This window comes from Anabas testudineus, chromosome 1 (assembly GCF_900324465.2).
Source record: "Anabas testudineus chromosome 1, fAnaTes1.2, whole genome shotgun sequence".
NCBI lineage: Eukaryota > Metazoa > Chordata > Actinopteri > Anabantiformes > Anabantidae > Anabas > Anabas testudineus.
Genome location: NC_046610.1, coordinates 25,129,543 through 25,149,172, shown reverse-complemented (window position 1 = coordinate 25,149,172; position 19,630 = coordinate 25,129,543). Strand labels below are relative to the sequence as shown.

The following is a 19,630-nucleotide window of genomic DNA, read 5'->3' as shown; positions in this document are numbered from 1 at the left end:
TGTTTCTAATAAGAATCAGAACAAAGTGAAACGATCAAAGTCCCTCACCCAAGCAAAATCCAGCCTAGCACACATCCCTTTGCTTATGACTTGCTGAATACAACAAAGCTGTGAAACAACCTTTGTTCAGTGTGTGTTCTGTCTGCAGTAACAAGGCTTGGCTTGGCTGTTTGGTTTGAGATGAGAACACTCTGTTTGAGGTAATGCATATGCGATGTGACAGCCCATGTCTTTGAGCAGTGTTCCCCTGCCCCTCTTGCTTCTCCTGTGAATGCTGTTTACTTGAGCTGAGCATTGTGGGAAAGCTCGGCATGGGGCGTCCTCTGCTCTGCTGTACAGCTTGCTCTGATTTTCATCATGTTGGAAACGTGTGGAGGCTGACGGGAGTCAACTCAAGGCCACTTCGCTTTGCAGGTCTGGAGAAAACAGGACTGGTGGAGAGTCGCATGCTGGAAGGAAAGTGCTTCCTTATTTTAACGTAATAAAATGTATTAAGTCTAGTGTTGAACTGTGAAAAGGAGCCTCAGCTGTACTCTATCCGCTGTGAAGATTTTAAATAAGTGCTAATAAGAGCCTTTATGTCTAGGGACAATAGTCAGATTTTGTCACATAAATGGAAAATGTTTGAGGCTATTTTAGCTTAGTAACGATAGAAGTAGAAGTAGAAGTAGAAGTAACAAAATAAAACACACTTGTAGAGACACAGCTAAACCCCAGAGCAAAAGACCAAGTAAGAAATGCTGCACTGAACAGGATGATTCCAAATGACTATAATACTGTTATATAAGATCTATTTAACATAAGTGTATAAACAACACATTTAATCCTAAAGAATGTCTGGTAATCTGTATTGAATATAACACAAGCAATGTTATTGTGTATCCTCTAAAATACCAATATTCTACAGACCTACCCAGAGTTGAATTGAACTGAATTCAAATCCATCCATTGTCTTAACTGCTTACCATCCAAAGGATTGCGGGAAATCGCAATTCAATTTAAATGCGCGTTGTAAACATATGTTACAGCCAAATGTGTGATTTTGGTTTGTCTTTGAGTTACAAACAATGAACAATGTGAAGTGCGGGCCAAAAATGACTAACGCTGGCTAATGTTGCCTAAATGTCTTTCCCATGACGATGATAAGGTAATAATCAAGAACAAGACCAGAGGTCAAAGCTAAGCCAACACCAAATGTCAATACTAAGTGCTGCTTATTTTGGCCAGGACACTCTTGCCAAAGAAATGTTTAATCTCAATGAGATTTTCCTGTCAAAATAAAGGTGATTAATATTTATATATAATATGTTTAATATTAATATTTTTATATCAACAATAGTTGAATAAAGTGTTAAAATGTCAATTGTCAGTGAGTTGTAATTCTTACCTGGATGTTCGGAACTCCTTTACCAACATGGCGCCTGAGTTGATGCATGGCCACAAATGGAGTGGTTTAGGCAGCATTTATGTGTGTTTAAGCGCTGAACTAAATGCAAATGCTGACATGCTCACAAACGTGCTGATGTTTGGAAAGTCTAATGTTTTAGTGCAGTAGGTTAGCATGCTAATATTTGCTAAATGCTACTTATCACAAAATGTAAAGTGCAGCTGAGGCTGCTGGGGAAAAACAAAGTGCAAGGCTAGCTGGTGATCCCCCTTCTTCATTACAATACATACCAATGTCGTCAAATTTCAAAGCAAGCTATTCCATAGATGTCAAGACATTTCACTTTAAAACACTAATGCCAACGTCACTGATGGCTGCTCCTAGAGAAAGTCAGGGGGATCAGTAAAAACATTAGGACCCATCGTTTTGGCACCATGGATGTCAAACTATTTCTCACTGGTCCAAAATGGTGGGTAGACCACAACTGCCCAAGAACCATGCAAACACAGCTAAAATGAGGGATGACATATAAATATGAGTCTACTAGGAGATTGACAATAGAGCTATCAGAACCCAACCGAAGGGTTGTTGATATTTTGGAGGATGGAATCCTTCAATGTCACAGTTCAGATTTTGGAATGATGGTATCATCGGTCTTCCAAAACATTCATGTTGAGAGTTTGATCACCGGTAGCAATACAATAAAGGTTTCTTATTGATTCTGCATTTGTCCTTAGGCCAGGCCAGACCAAAACTATCAGAGCTATACACACAACGGCAAAATGTAATGGCAGTGACACCAATTGGGTGTAAAGTTTGGTTCAGCTTGAAAACTATCATCGCATTTAAAAATGTTTGAACTGCATGTGTCTACTGAAAACATAAACATTCTGAACATGGTCATGTTCACATTGATCTGTTTTCATTTCATTTCCTGGGGAAATGGACGGATGTTAAATCTGTAATATGCCAATACAGTTCTACCTGCATTTATAGATAAAGTCTTTCCACTAGATACATATCGCCCAACAGTAAATGGAGAAAATGGGAGCAGAAAAGAAGTCCGGGCAAAAATCAATCGGGCTCTTTTGATGAATGATTAGAAAATAACTATTTACAGCACTTGCTTATCTACAACACATAAATTGTGTCCTCAATAAGAACATGCACAAGTCAAGGACCTTAGAAAAACAAAGTTGATTTCTTTAAGTAATGTTTTCGACTTTTTAACACACTTTCAAAAACAGACCACTGTCAGATCTTCTGCTGTTGCCATGGCAGACTACGAGCATGTAGAAAGTAATAGTATATACATTAAACAAAACACATGATAATATTGTACATTTCAATAATATTCCCTGTTTGATTGAAGACTCAGACGTTATAGTCTATATATACGCAGAAATGATTTTCAAAGCAAAGTCTTTAGGAAATTTACATAACTCTTCATAGGTTTCGACGAAAGATATTTCACTCTGCAAATGAACGTCGTTATGTAGCTTATACATCCACAAAACTGAGTAAGTTTTGCCAGTAATTACAATGATCTCATTGAATAAATTGACATTTGCTGCATGGATGTTGCTGAACGAGACATCCATGCAAGTCTTTATAAATGAGGTCCCTTAGAAAACTATTAACATCAGTTGTGTTGAGAATTACAAAACAGAAAAAGACCCCCCACCCTCCCCTCACTCAATACTTTAAGTACTTCATCCTGTACATAATCTCTTGTGTTCTCCGACTTTACACGCTAGTGCAGTTTGGAATCTCCCTTGTGCTCTCGCAGGCATTTCCAACTCCCCCTGAGCAGAAATTAAAAAAACAAAAGAAGAAAAACAAGTTGGTTAGTTGAGTGTTATGCCTTTAATGCCTGTACAACAAATTGCTTTTCTGACATTGACACCTCATGTTAAATACTGAATGTCCAGTGTGTCTTTTAATCAAAGACCCTGAGACTTTCAAATAGTAAGGACTCGGAAAGTGACCAATTATTAATATTTATCCTTGTCATTGTGATACTATTTAATTTAATGAATGAGCATATACACAATATTAACTCAATAACAATAAATAAAATGGATTTATCTATTTATTTATTTTATTTTTGCTGTATGCTGCTGAATAAATAGACAAAATGCATGTCAATTAAAAGGCTATTTCACTGTAAAGGTCAGTCTATTGGTCAGAGGGATATAAATTTACAACAGCAAGTTTGCTCTATAGAGAACTTTCATTTCAAAGTAGCTACAGAAAAAAACAGCACTGCACATATATTTTGGACTACTACTTTAATCCTGATGTAAATCATGATACCTTTTATCTACCTGTGTGGTAACATAAGTGGACCTATCATTTGCCTTTGTCTGCAGGTTTTACTTTAGGTAAGTAACACCATATACAGTAGCATTAGCAAGCATATAAAGTGAAATACGGTCAAAAGTGTGTGAAAACAATGGAGTAGAATACATGGGGATTAGTTGAATTTGCAAAAATTGTTGCAAATGCAACATTGCAAAATTGAGAGACGGATTATCACAGAAAAAGATAGATGGGGAAGTCTTCAAATTCTAAAGCTCAAGTTCAGGGAATATTATATGTAAATACCTATCTGTAAACATTTTTATTATTATTATTATTATTATTATTATTATTATTGTTATTATTATTATTATTATTATTATTATTATTATTATTATTATTATTATTATTATTATTATTATTATTATTCATTGTTAGTGTACTTTTTTTTAGTGAGTCCTTACTGTTATATTTTCTGATTCTGTATGAGCCATAACCTTTTGTGCCACCCTGAAGTCAAGCTGCTACATGATCTTATAACAGACTAAATCAACTCAGTGGAGAATTACAGGTTGCATACAAAAGGTAACAATGGGCATGTGTTGAATAAAAATGTTTAGCCACTAATACATCAACACGCTTGAGGGCGTCCACCACTGTGCAAGACATTTTTGTTCACTACAGTTCTTCTGAATTCCAATACCAGGGTCAGAATTAGCAAGACAAAAAGTGGCTTCACCTGTCTTGTAAACCATCCCAGAGCTAAATGAATTCAGGGATTCCACTTGCCAGATGATTCATGCTGCTTTTTGTTGGTAATTCTGTAAATGACTGTGCAAACTGCTTAGTCTCACCTTTTGCACAACTTACTTTTCATATCTTGTTGTTTTTGTGCTGGTTTGCATTATTCTCTTTAAACAAGCCATACTGTGACCAAATAGTCAAGCGATTAAGGCTGCTGTCTCTGTGCTCCTGCTGGCCTATTGACTCCTGAGGCTGCATGCTTAAACATGTTGGTTTTATTAATTATTCATTGTTCTCAGTTCTGCGGGTCTTGCTGGAATCTATTCTTTACTATGTTAAAGCACGTTCCAGGACAGTCTTTACTCTGCAGCTTCCTCTGCTTTCCTCTTCTTAGAATACTTAAATAATACTAAAAGGAGATTAAGTTGCCAATTCTATTTAAAAAATCATTCAACTTCAATAGTTAAAGTATTCTCAGTGGAGTGAATGTGCACACATTAATCCTCTATATTACCATTTTAAACATTTTTGAGTGCTTCCATACATCTTTTATTGTGAATAAGAACATTCTTGTCTTACTTTTGACCCTGGCATCCAGCTCCTTCTCCATGAGTTCTTTGGATGTGGGGAACTCACTGAGGGTGATTTTAGGCGTGCTGTCACCCTGGCCAACCGAGCCAATCATCTCCTGCTCCTTCTCCTGGTTCACCTCGGCATATATGTTAATCCAAGGTATTTTTCTAATGATTTGCAGAAGAAGAAATTGAGAAGAGAATGAGCCTCAGAGCAATTAGAAAACCATTTTGTTTCTTGTAAAATGAATTCTTCTTTCTCAGAGTGTGAGACAAAAACCCACTTTTGCATTTTACAACTAACCTTAAAGGAAATAATTCTGTTGCCTTGTGCTGATATGTCAGTTTTCAAAGTTTTTGACTATAATCATACTTCACTAACTAATTTATAAGCAAATTACAGTAACATTGGTGTCTTTTCCCATGTACATTTACAACGCCATAAAATACATTTATTTAGTCACTATCCAATTTCTTTCCAATTACAATTCATTTTGGTTATTAATTGCTCTGTTTTGTCAACTGTGCAATGTCTTGAAAAATGTATCCTCTTTAGACTAATGGGAACAATTTCATATTCATAATTAATGACAGATTTTCCATTTCCCCTCAGAGTTTTCAAGAGAATTATTTCAGTATGAATAATTTATTCAGCAAATAACAGCCCAGGCAAAGCAACTGCATATTAAACCATTTAATGGTCGTTTTCCATGCATTTTATGACTGATGGGTATGTGTGCCTCATGCATTAGAATCCTGCTAGAAGTATGTCTTGAACCTCTAGGGGGACTTGTTAAATCAAATTTCCCAGCACAACTGTAATTGATTGGCCCAGATTGTATCATCAATAATAGAGAACACAGTAATAGATTACTTGGGTTCTATATGATCATGCTGTATTTGCCAGCAGATGGAAGTTATGACAAAGATGTGTACCTCTTGAACTTGTAGATGAGGAACACTGCTAGTCCCAGGAAGACCACTGACAAGAGCATCAGCATAGCTGAGCTGCTGTGTCTGGGGTTGGAGTCCACCAAGGGGGCTTTGGGAGAAGAAGCGGGGACAGGAAAGATAATGTGATAAACGCGGACTCAACAGTAAAGTGCAATAAAGTAAAGCGAAGTAGCTGGAATACCTGTATATGTGTGCATTAACATTAATTGGAAGATTCCCTTGTAATAACTAAACCAATGTGGAATAACATTTATTTCACAATCAATGTGCACTGTCTCTGCCAAAAAGTAAAAAAATGTTGGGTTAATTAAAGTAAAATAGTTGTAAGCTATATAAGCTTGTATATATTTTAACATTGGATAAATGTTTGTGTGGTGTATTTGAACATTTGATGGTGTCATGGTACATCATCATGAGCCTAATAAATGTGCAAATAAACTGCAAAAAAAGAGCATCTAGCAAATTAGTCTGAAACCAGAAGCTGCATGTGTATTTCCAGAAACCTGATTTTTAGATAATTTAATTTCAACTGTTTCTTCAGCAGAATTCCCAATAAAATTTACAGACAGTTAATTTGGTGTGTTATCTATTTAGCTCCACTCTACTGGGAATACTTGGCAGTGATATTGAATTTTAAATGTCTGAATTTAAACCAAATTAAATACTGTGAGCATCACAAATGAGATTTCATTTATCTACAAATTTGGACAAACAAATTCACAACAGACATTGCCAGGGGTTAATGAGAAGATGATTTAGGTAGCTTGAGATGAGAGGAAAGACTGAGGGGGGAAAGCTGAAATGATCATGTTATGCCATTGTAATTTTCAGGAAACAGGGTTGCTATGTAACACAAGTTTCAGACAATGGAAGTGTGGCTGTTTTTTTAATAATTGCACTTTCATTGTATAAATCAAACACATTTAAAAATCAAGTTTAATGTAAAATTAGTGTTTGGCATTTTTAACTGTAGCATCAAATAAATACCAATGTTTGCTCATTTGTTTCTCTTTTTGTCTTGATCCAAAAATAAAAATCTAATAATTTTATTCTTTGTTTCAGTGTCTTAGGTTTAAATGGGAAATTGCTGTTTCAGTGACACTAGTAGGTAATTCATTTATTTCAGGAGGAACTGAAATGGTTAAATGTACTTACATTAATCTCAAACAAGGAGCCAACCGAACAAGCACTTACTATGATTTATCTCACAGCGCATGCATTTGCTTATGAGGCATCCACGTTAGATTCATATTATTCTGAAGAATGCATTAATGTCTGTCATTGCAGGAAAATCACATCGCATTTTCCACGGTTTCAGAGCCATTCTCAAGCCCTTCACCTCAGCTCAGAGATGGAGTAGCGTATGCTGCTGACCTTTTTCAAGCTGCTTGAAGGCTTTTTAGACCTTTTCTTGGGAGGTGGAATATAAAGCGGGAACCAGCTGGGTACACCTCCAATGACATTAGAGTTCAGTACACTACAAAACGTCACAGAGCAGGCCAGGCGGTTAACACCTAGTACTTTGAGCTGCAGACAACTCATGGCTGTGTGCCTCCTGAGACTATGTGCCTAATGAAAACAGCCAAACAGTTAATAATATAAGATCTGTATAGCAGTGAGGCATGGAAGCTACTGGGGATTATCAAGACAAAAGTCTGTTGAAAATGCTTTTTCAGACCAGCCTTATTATTTACTATTATTTAGTCCTTGAATTTAGCTTTGAGTATACCATCAATTTCTTTCTCTGGAAGGGTTTGCTTGAGAGTCCCAAACGGCACCCCACCTTCTCATTTCCAGCTTAACAGCGAGGTTGATTCCTGAAGCAATTTAAAATTCTGGTTCTGCCCTTAAATTGTACAGTGTTCTTTCTCAAGGACTAAATAATCAACATAATTATACTCAGTGTAGCACTCATTTTGTGGTTGGATGGCTGTAAAAGACATAGAACAGATGTTCAGCTTTTGATGACAGGCATAAAAGATCCCTCATCTCAAGTAGCTCCACTTAAAATCAAACCTCTCCCATACTCCCTTGTGTTCTTTTGCCTGGGATGGAGGCAGATTGACAGGAATTTTAATTGGTGGACCAAAGAAAATTTGCTGTCAAAACACTGTACACTGTTGTGTGTACTGATGCTTCAAAATGAAAAACAGAAAATGCTAGGGCATAATTAATGTGCCCCTGAAAGTTAATATTGTGGTTGATAACTTAATGGCTATGTTGAAAGCAGTGAGAGCAAATGTTTCTTACCCAGTGTTAACTGTGTGTTGTACACAATCACCCTCACACCAGGCTTCAGCTCGAACTCCACCAAATTTTGGTTTAGTGCGCTTACAATGATATCGGACACCTGTGAAACAAACATAGCATAAATATTCAACTTGTTGACATGTCAACAATTTGAGAATTAATTAATAGAGTCCTTTACCTGCTCTAGCTCCTCTTCACATTTTTTCTTGCCCTCTGATTGGTTCTTGTGAGGTAACAGGAAGAGCTCAGCAGCTGTTGGAACTCCTGGGAACACGGCTACCAAGAGCTTCTCCTCTGGGAAGTCAGATACCTGTAGCAAGGCAGAAACCAGCTCCATTAGATGTATCACCACGGCAGGTGATTATTACAAACACCCTGCTGAATTAAAAACATTGTGCTGTGCCCACAGAATCATAAAGTCACATCAGCTCAGACAGCATGACCACATTGAATGAGATGCATTGAAAAATGTACAGCAGCAGCAAAGAGGCACTATGACGCACAATACCAAACATTCCCTACTAGAGGAACTAGAAGACATAGTCAAAAGGGTGTGTTGAATATACTATATATAAGAGTATGCCATGTGAGTGTAGCAGTGGATGTGAGTTGACCTTCTGAATTAGCTTGTAGGCTTTTCTTTGGTGTGTGGGTTCTGTTGTCACTCCCCACTCCAGCACATCAAGCTGCTTTATGTACTGTATAATGGCTGTTACCAGTCACTGTAGGCACTGTAATAAGGCAAGTTACACAACTTTATTCATATAGCACATTTACAGGTAGAATCTATGTGCTTCATATCTATAGTTTAGTTATAGTACTAGACTGGTTCCTTTCAGTATACGTTCCTTCAAAAGTTAGTTTTTAGTCTCAAGAGAACTTGATTATGTACTTAAATTTCGACCTAAGACATAATTGCCTGCCTGTGAGTCCCTGCTGGGAACTAAGTGGTTGTATACACCCAGCACTTAAACTCCAAAGCAGCAATGGTTCAGATGTTGGTGATCATTTTTAAGTAGCATATTTTTTTTTCATCCTCTTCATGAAGTTTTTAAAGCTTTGATGCCTTAATGTTTTACTTGTGTCAATACATGTACTTGTTTTTAGTAAGTATTGGCCTTGATCACATTTTGTATAAAAGGTATAATTTGTAACATTGCTACTTTGGTCATTTATTTGTTTTTGTTTTAAAACAGAAATGCGTTATGTACATGACATTCAGATGCAGCAAAGACTGTTTTAGTTTAACTTATATTTGTGGTTAGATACAGACCTGTTTAGTCATTGCAAAGGTAGAACAATGCACTAGTTTAACTACATTTAAACTACACCTTTATGGGTTCAGTGCTAATATTTTGCAGTAGTAGAAACACTGTGGAACAAAGCCACTCGGAACACCAAAATAACTTAGAATGCCTCCTCCACCAGTTCAAGACCTTTTTAAGATAGTAACACTCTAAATACAGTAAATCAATAAAACACTAAAATAAACATTAATATTATACACTACCTTATATTTTAATAGTCTTTCTGATTCCATTTAGGTATTTTACAGACTCCGTATTCTGCAGTACATTAGTGTTTTAACCAAACATCAGGGACGCTGACAACGTACATTCTACTAGAGTAACTACTATCTCCCCTCCTATTGATCCCGCTGCTCTTTTCTGCTCTAAGAGAGAAGCATAGAGGATGAGGAGGATGAAGAGAGATAAGAGAGAGATGGAAAGTAAGGGTGAGAGACATATCGACAAAGTAAGAGATACAAGAAACAGAGTGATGAATGCATAATGACCTCTGTGTCTAGCCCTCAATTAGAAGAGCATTCCACCTTCTCAATTGCAATATCTTAGACAAAAAAAAACAATGAAACCCTGTGGAGGAACACTTAAAGAAATGGTATCCATATTGCGCAAATGTGCAAGGTTCAATGGCAGTGTTTTTCAACTGGTTATTTCTAAAAATTTTGATTGGTTATAGATTTTTTTTAATAACAAAAAGTATGACAAATTCAGTTTGAGAGCTTATGGAAATCTTTGACTAGAGTAGCTCTTAGAAACAACCATCTTTCTGCTTTATCTTTATAAGTATTACATAAGTGGTACACTACTTTCTGCAACACTTTTGCTAAAGTAAAAGAGCTGGATACAAATTAAATTTGTAAGAGATCATAAAGAGAATCTCCAGCCGTGGGATGTGAGCCAGTTTTCAGACATTAAGTTTGCAGGAGGGGCACAATGATGGTTTCAGTAGTCAGCTGGGGGATGGACTGCTAGAATTTTAAAACCTACTGGATGGACTGCCATGAAATGTGGTACAAGCATGAACACTTCAGTTAATGACATTACTCCTTGGCCGAATTGTCAGACATTAAAGCTAACATAAACATGTTAGCACAAATATGTGTTTTTATTGCAGGCATTGTGCGTTCTTTAGACATGCAAAGAGCAATCACGAACAATAATCTTGACATAGCCAAGAAGCTTTGGCATCCAAATCCTTAATATAGAAAAATGCAGGCACATACATATAGTCTGATGGTACGTTAAAGTCCAGATTGACCACAGGCATCTACAGACATAGGTGCTGTTGACAAATTCAATGAAAAACCCAAAATTTTTCTGAACCTACAGTAAATGTTCCATTTTGATTTGAGACTTAAGGGCCATAGCATATGAATCACATTTTCATACTCACAGCTAATAATGCCTTGTGCTCTATGGATGGAGGCATTGTCATCCTGGAATACAGTACTCCTATCAGGATATAAATGTTTTATTATAGTTTAAAGGTGATCACTCAGAACAACTTTGTTTTTCATTTGTAAAGACTCTTCCCCCTTACGTGGACAAATTGACCCAAATCATGCTAACAAAATGACCCCCTTTGTTTGATGTCTTCACCCATTTGTACCTTGTACATTGTAAAAAACAAACAAACAAACAAAAAACAATCTGGTAAATGTTTTCTGGATTTATCTCAATTTCAGAGGAAGACTGTATTTCCTTTGATAAAAAAAGATGAAGCCAAACGTTTGTTTTTGTCAGCAGAAATGCATTTTAAGCCCTCAGCGCTTAACCAGTTATACAAGCAGAGGAAGGCAGAGCCTCAGTGGTGATCACTCTTCATTTTAAAGCCTGTGATGTTTTTATGTTTTCTCTGTGGCCTGGGTGGACAATAGAGTGGCTATAGCCAAAGCACATCAATTATCAAGCATAGAAATCACTAGTTGAGTACCACAGTAGTGGACAAATGATAGTTGTCGGCACGGCTTCCAATGAGAAAAGGGGCAACAGAGGGTGAGGTAAAGTGAAGAGGATGACAGCAGAGGCAATATCCCCTGAAAAAAAATCAATGCACTTGGACCGGACCATGTTTGTTCTCAGTGCAATCAGTCATTATTTTAAAAAGCTGGACTGGATGATCCAAAGCAGATGATCTACCCACTGAGCCACCAGGCCGCACCAAAAAATTTATAGCGCTTTTCTACCTAGCTGGTACTCAAAGCGCTTTACACTGCATCTCATTCACCCATTCACACGCACACGCGCACACACATTCACACACCGATGGCAGAGCTGCTATGCAGCTGACCTGACCTGACTCACCGGGGGCAACTAGGGGTTCAGTATCTTGCCCAAGGACACTTTGGCATGTGACGTGGCAGCCGGGAATCGAACCACCAATCCTATGATTGGCGGTCAACTGCTCTACCTATTGAGCCACAGCCACCCCCAGGAAGAGGTAACCTGCTAGAGAAAAGCCTGTCTCAAATTGGTTTGATACAAATACAAAATCTAGAACTATGTTCTAGAAAGGAAATGGTGTGCAAAGGAACAAAAATGAAAGGTATTATGGCTCTTTTGCTTTTGCTGTGATATGTTTTGTTTCAAATTTAAACCTCCTGACGCACAATACTATGTGATATAACTTCACCTAGATAATCAAACATACATACTGAATTTATCCTTAGCTATAGTACTGAGGCTGTATTTAGCACATGCTCACAATGACAATGTTAACAGTATTAGCAGGTATCATGTTTACACACTTTAACTACAGTTGAGGTTAATGGGGAAAGTAGAAGTGAATGATAATCACTTACATAGTCATTATAGGGCACTGAGTGCACACGCTTGACTTATCAAATTCTGTGGCAATCCACCCAATGATTGTTGAGACGGTTGAGTGTAGACCAACTCGTCAACCCAGATCAACAACTGCTAGTGGATTTGAAAATGATATTAATGGCAGATGAAAAATGACAGAATGTCATCTGCAATCTGTTCAATATCTTTAACAAATCAACATATAAAACCGCAAGAACGACAATTGGTGATGTAACTATGCGTAATTGGGGGGGCCGAAACACAGCAACTTTAAAAAGGAGAGAGACCAGTTTGTGTCACATTAGTTTGTTACATAGGACCTAAATGCAGGAGGCTGGAGGTAGTTTAACAATAAAGCAGTTTAGTAACAAAAGACTAAGCAAGCAGACTAGAAAGAAAAGCAATGGCCAACACCAACAAAGGCTTCAGGATGGAACCACCTCTCATTTGGTTGCAAAAGTTGCAACCACTACATTGGACCCCTGAATGAAACATTTTAGGTCTCTAACCATATTTCCTCAGAATGAAGAATCTACTTGGATGAGTAGTGAAACAGTTTGATCTAACAAGAAGGAAATCCACAGAACAGGAACCTACCAGCCCATCTTTGATACTGATAGCAACAGATGATGTGTAGTGGCTGAAGTGAACATTACATGGCCACCTAGCTAAACCTTCATACTTTAGTCAGGAGGACCTTGGGGTGAATGGATGGTTCAGGGCACGGGGCTTTCCCATAGGAGACTGGAATTTGAATTCAGTATAAAACAACTGTCTGTTGCCTTTTTTATAGTTAATCACATGACACACCACTGTCAAAGCCAATGTGTGCAATGGCAGTCACCATTGGAATACTTTTGTTATGATTAATCACATAAATCAATACCACCCTTAGCTGATGTATCTGTAAAAGTGTATTGAAACTTAGATTTGCATTTCAATTATTGTGAATAAAATCAAATTAAATGCTATATGCATCCTGGCCATTTGAGAGAAAGGTAATTCATTCAATCAACATTACAGCTGTTTAACTGAGTGAAAAAATTAAGACATCATATTACTGTGCATAATTTACCATGAACCAGTGGAATTAGTGTATTTCAGTGTCTTTGGGGAAGCAATAGGAAGATGATAGCGTGATAGCTTGCATTAACCTTCGGGTAAGCTGTGGAGGAGTTTGAACTGAGAAATGTAAAGGGGATATGAGAGGGAGTTGACAAAGAAAGACAGACTGAATCGGAAATGATATACCTCTATTACTGAATATTCAGAATCAGCAGAGGTAGTGGCACTGGAATGAGCCAAGGTGAAGAGTGCAGACATGACTTGAAAGATTAGGCAACAGAGCCATGCTGTTCGACACCCGAGCTAAATGGACCTTGACTTTAATTGCAAGTTGTTCTCTCACTCAGCTCCTGTTTTTATTGTGAGGGAGTTGTTTACTATGTTGATAAACCATTGATTCCGGACCGGCCTCTGTCGCATACAAGAGTTCTCAACCATGACAAAACACAGGAAAATAACCCTTCCTGTCACCACTTGGACAATATGTTTGCCTGGAAATGAACTTTATGTCAACTCCTACCTCATAAACAGATCTACAACCCTTTTACATAAACAGTAGCTGATATCAAACTCTAACAGGGTAATGTGAAAAGATGAAAAACAAAAGTGACACATAAGCCACTTTCCACAAGTGTAATATACTGCAATAAAGAAACACATTTTGGAACCATCGCCACTTTCACCCAATCGTTCTGTTTAAATATTTCACTTCAAGGGAGGCTGTATATGTATGATTATGATTTGTCCTAGTCAAGCCCTTTAATATGTATTGTGTCCCTGAAATGCTCCACAGTATCTACTTAGACAAAGAGAATCTAACTATTTACTACTAAGTAAATTAGGATGCCCCAAACCCAGTAATATTTCTTTGGGTGTAAACATGACAATGATGCAGTGTTATTTTAATGCTCTTACTGCACTGTAGACTCATACGTGGTCAAAATTGACCTGCGGGCCCTTCTTGATCCCCTAATTCTTTCTGTAGTGCTCCATTCAATTATACTTTTTATCGGACTATAATCATTTCTATGAAGATATAAGCTGTTTAGTTGCATGGAAACTTAATCAATTAGTAGCTAATTGTTGGATTAAAGGACAGATATGAAGTTTTTCAAGTTGGTCTTCAAACAAAAACGTTTCGCTTGCTGTTAGCTTGTTCTTTTCTTACTGAGGAGATCTGTTCCCAGATCAATTTCAGTGTAGGCGCTAAGGGCAGAAACCACAGCCCTGGTTCCTTTTGAGTAAATATATGTTTATCTGAGGATCTTTGTGCTACTGTTCACTGCAGCTTAGCAAGGAATGACTGATGTCTGAGGAAACACAAAGAGGGATATTTGTACTGAAAAGCTGGTAACATCGGAAGACACTGACTTGATTTGACTAATTCAGACTACTGAAGCCTCATATTAACTTCAGATTAACTGTGGAATGTATTTATGCTCAGAAGCAGGACTGTGGACTTTGTCCCACAGTGTGCATTAGGAAGGAGATTTCCTAATGACCAGTATAAATAGAAGAAATGATTAAAAGCAAATCCTGTTGCATGCTGTTCCTTTTGGAAGCTAATTAAGGCCTTCTCCATGTTCCTCATTCTATAGAAAAGCATAGATTCTAAAGCTTAGGAAATAATAAGAATCTTCTTCCTGTTCTTCCTGGATAACGCTTCCTGGCTTGGCTTTGGTGGAGAAGAGACTGCTTTAGAAATTAACTCTGAAATCTTGTATGAGCTTTAGACTTGGAGCATATTTTTGCACAGATCAACTTTGAATTATATCATATATTTCTTACAACAAAATTATATCAATTATTGCTCAAAATGAACACAACTAAAAATGGTGAAACCTCTTATTTGAACACGTTTGTATAGAAATATACATAAGCAGAGAATGTTGGATGTTATACAGTAGTTGCTTATCCTCACAGCCTTAAGTGCATTTATAACTGTTACCCTGATAACAAATGGCTGTTATGGCTGCCATCATAAGGCTGCTGCCCGAGGGCTGAGGACTAGCTTTGGGCCCCGTGAAGGCCTAAGGACCTATTCTTGTATACAGCTCAGCATGCGTCTAATTACACCACATGACACGTGCCTCTTGATATTTGCATCACACCAGTGCATTGCTCCTTGTTGGTGATCAGCTCATTAGTTGATGGGAACCCCAACCTTACCACTTCCTTCTCTTCCACCAAGCACCAGCAACTACACGCTCACATTTGTAAAGACCAACAACAACATAAAATCAAGTAGAACTTAACACATAGGCTGCACAATGTAGGAACTATTAAGTTTGAATACAGAACCTAATGTTTGACTTCACCTGCTTTCATCTTCTATGGCAACCTTCCTGGGTGCTGCTTGTCCACAGCACCCACCACTCTCAAGTAGGACTTAGGACTCTCATGTACGAACACACTATTGTGTGTTCTGGATGGCAGAAGCATGTGTGTGGTCCTCTGCTGTGTTTAAGGCTTAAGGCCCCAAAGTAGTAGTTTATTTTGTGTAATTGGTGATCCAATGTTGTACCCAGTAATATGACAAACAAAAAGTGAATAGCAGTAAACCAATTGGTCTTGATAAAAGTCACCGCAACTTTTCCAGTTATATACTGTGTATTCTGACACCAGTCAATCACGGTCAGCATCACATTTTTTTCCCCATGCTGACCCCAGTCCAGTTCCAGTGTAAACTGTAAACAGATCACACAAGTTAGTCTAATTCTGACTGAACTAAAACCCCAGTAGTCACAATCACAGTAATTTTATTTCTGTGATTAGTGAAGTGCACAATTCTTTACTCGCTTGAGAATGCATCAATAAAACCTGTCGATTAATTTAGGAGTGAAATTTCCATCCTCAGTAAAGTGACTTCAAATGTAAACAAAACTGACACATCAGGTTGCTAATATTGATTCAGTCTTCATAATTTAGCAGCAATGTGTTACTTTTGCATTGATGAAGGAACACATTTCTAAGAAAACAAATATCATAAATACCAAAAAACCAACACCATCTTTTTTGGGTGAATTTTTACTTTCCATCACATCGCTGGATAGGAAATGGTAACGCAATAGGCTCAAAAGCACAGGTCATCTGGGTTACTCATGAGAGCCCCTTTGCCAATTTAAATATTCCTCCAAACACGCCCACCTGAAGCTTTGAAACTCAATATGTCAGTAGGACGGCCAAGAGCACAACCAAATGCAGACCACAATTCATGAGCTGTAAATGGGGAGATGAGTAGCACTTAACAATGATGGGTGAGCTTCCCACACACACTGAGAGCACTTGCCCCCCGCCTACATTCAAGTGTGCTAACACACACAAGCGCTCATGCTTTAAGTTCTCAGATCGTTTTATTAGTGACTTTTAAAATGAAGGAACCAGAGCTCATGAAGCCATCTTGGGAGAGAAGGAAAGCAGAGGCGTCTTCACACCTGTCTGATGAAGAATCACATGAATCACCCGAGGGCGTTCTCTCGCCGCACCGACGAGCCCAGAGTATTGGGCGGCAATGGTAATAGGGGTGTAGGAAATAATTGAGAAGTAACGGGGCTAGGAAGAAAGTAGGAGGTGAAAAGGGATTGGAAGGAACCAAGATAGAGAGACAGAATGATGGAAGGAAGAGAGAGGGGAGGATGGAGAAAATGAAAATCACTCACTTGAAGCAGAGCCTTCTTAATTACTCTCCCCACATCTTGTCTCCACTCGGGTATGTCGGGGTTGAACTCGTCCAGATTAGGGGAGAAAGATAAAAGTAGAGATTTGAAGAATTCTGTCGAGGAGAGTCGGGGGAGAATCAGCCATTAATTTGCTCGGATACGGGGGCATTATTCTCAGGGAGCTGTGCCAACTGTCATTTTGCTCAAGTTGAATTTCAGGTAGTTAGCACTTGATGAAAAGAAGAGGGTTTCTCATATCGCCTGCACTTCCCTTTGGCTAAATGTACCAGATGCACTTCTAGATAATTAGAAAATGTCACAGCTTTACGCCAACCCATCCGCTGGTAATAAATCATTGCATTTTACAGACACTTGCTGCCAGATTACTTCATTTCAAATGAAGACATATTCTTTAGAGGTTCTAACAGTAATGTGATATATTTCAGGGAGCAATTCCATTTCAGAAATATTTTACACAAGGCAGACGAGTCAGAATATGACACTACAAAAACAGCTTTCTTGCATATTTTGTTACAAGTTAGAAAAGTACTAATACTACACACTTGTTAACAGTTGTGAGCTCCAAGACACAATTAGAAAGTACATACTAACCTTTGACAGCTATAGTCTTGGTATCCTGCAGTATGGTGTTGGCTGCAGCCACCTGGACCGTGATGATGTGCATTCCTTCGCTAGTGAAGGTGTGTGAAATGCTTCCATCGAGCGTTATTACTGGCTGCAAGCACAAATTTAAAGTATAAAATGCAGTGAACAAATATCCAACCCCCTTCTGATTTCTTCACTTATTGCTTGTTCTACCCAGAATGATCAATGCAGTTTGGTAGTTTTTTGGATGTAGTTACTTAAAGGGTAGATACTTTTTCCCACAGGTCTAATTAGTATTACTCAAACTTCTTATTTAAAAAAAAAAAACTATTATCATTTAAGACTTCTATTTTGTGTTTGCTCAGGTTGCATTTGTTTTGTTAGATTCTGTTTGAAGATCTCAGTCATTTTATTGTGAGATACACACACACACACACACACACACACACACACACACACACACACACACACACACACACACACACACACAAAATCAGGAATTGTGGAGTATTCTTTAAAGCAGTGCAGCTTAAAAAACACATGTTACAATTGACACATCTGCTAAACCAGGCTTTATTCACCAACTCAGGCTGTTTCCAGGATTGTAACATGCAGTCCATTAATAATTCATGTGACATAGAGAATAAAAGGGCTTTTGAGAATATGTACTTTATTTATTTATTCCCTTTTTTTTTCAAATGAAAGTTGAAGCCACAGTGGTAGTTCTGTGAGGCTGCTGGGTTGTCTCACTCCAGGTTCAGGTAGACGTATGATGTTCATGTTACAAAGTAAAGTACTTTTCCTGATTATGTCAAATTAAGCCTCATTCAACTACTTTGCTGGATCACAAGCAAACAGTGTTTGTCAGAGCTCTGTGTTGTACCCCTGAACTGTTGTGCTTCTAGTCTGAATGTGTCTGACCAGTCTGTGAGACTGAACGACGCTATAAATAATTTCTAAATGATCGTACACAAAACAGCACAATTCCCTGTTAGTCAAGTCTAAGGGTTGTCTAACAAAGTTATTATGTTGTAATCTCTAGTGAAGTAATGCTGCATGACTGAATGTAGGTTTACAAGTTAGATAGATGATCAGTTTATTGTTTATAGAGACACTGAAGCAACACTGGGTTGGTTGATGGAGGCACAATAGTTAAAATTACTGTCTTATAAGACATTTCAGACCTATACATCACAACTGAAAAATGCTCATTTTTGAGCGCCGTCTTGAAGGAATTACCTCAGTATTATTGCCGATCCACCAGAAGTAGGTGACAGTGCGCGAATGGCTGGGCAAAACCACTGCTGTGATGTTTATTTCCTTGTTTCTTATGACCACAAAGGGAGCAAGAAGCTGGACATGCTCCACCGGACCTAAGAAAGAAACACCACAAAGGAGCTGATATTGTGCATGGATCCTTGAAACAGACTCTTTTGAGAATGTTTTTCTCACTAAAATAAGAAAAAGACAATTGGCAAGGTCACAAATTCCAAGTACTGTCGATGTTTGGTGTGTAGGTTTGAAAGCAAAAATCATCCAAATGCCATTACTTTTGTATAACCATTTACTGTTTTCCCACAGTCCAAAAACCGTGCCGTGGGTGAAATCATAAATAAGCCAAAAGTGTGAATGTGAGTGTGGGTGTGTTTCTGTGTGTATGTCTGGTGATAAACTAGCACTCTGTCCATGGAAGTTTCCCTCCATTCTATCACCCATACGCAACTGAGCCCCCACAAAATTAATACTAAATTAAGAAATTAAGAAAATGAATGCAAACATTTTTGAAACAAATATAGTAAAATTTCTCTAAAGGGGTTCACTGTTAGAGAGAAAAAGTTGTGAAAAAAACATTTTGCTGCATCTTGTGAAAGTCAGTGCCCCATTCCTTGTGAAAAAAATATATAAACTTGCCAAATTAGATGTTTGGGAAAGGTTTCTGTCATTTAAAACTAGATAATAGCGAATACAGAAAATTAAAGATCT

At 37.8% G+C, this 19,630-nt stretch overlaps 1 protein-coding gene across 1 annotated transcript in view; it reads right to left on the bottom strand.

The window, feature by feature from the left end:
- Nucleotides 1-2,572: 2,572 nt before the first annotated feature.
- The window catches only part of sorcs3 (sortilin related VPS10 domain containing receptor 3), a 189,500-nt gene continuing 172,442 nt past the window's right edge, over nt 2,573-19,630 (bottom strand). Inside the window, exons 20-27 of the mRNA XM_026358764.1 lie at nt 18,887-19,020; nt 17,654-17,777; nt 17,042-17,154; nt 8,387-8,518; nt 8,209-8,308; nt 5,941-6,046; nt 5,012-5,172; nt 2,573-3,192 (exon numbers count right to left, since the gene is read on the bottom strand). Of these exons, the coding sequence (XP_026214549.1) occupies nt 3,134-3,192; nt 5,012-5,172; nt 5,941-6,046; nt 8,209-8,308; nt 8,387-8,518; nt 17,042-17,154; nt 17,654-17,777; nt 18,887-19,020 (929 nt within the window). The 3' untranslated portion in view covers nt 2,573-3,133. The remainder of the gene's footprint in view (nt 3,193-5,011; nt 5,173-5,940; nt 6,047-8,208; nt 8,309-8,386; nt 8,519-17,041; nt 17,155-17,653; nt 17,778-18,886; nt 19,021-19,630) is intronic.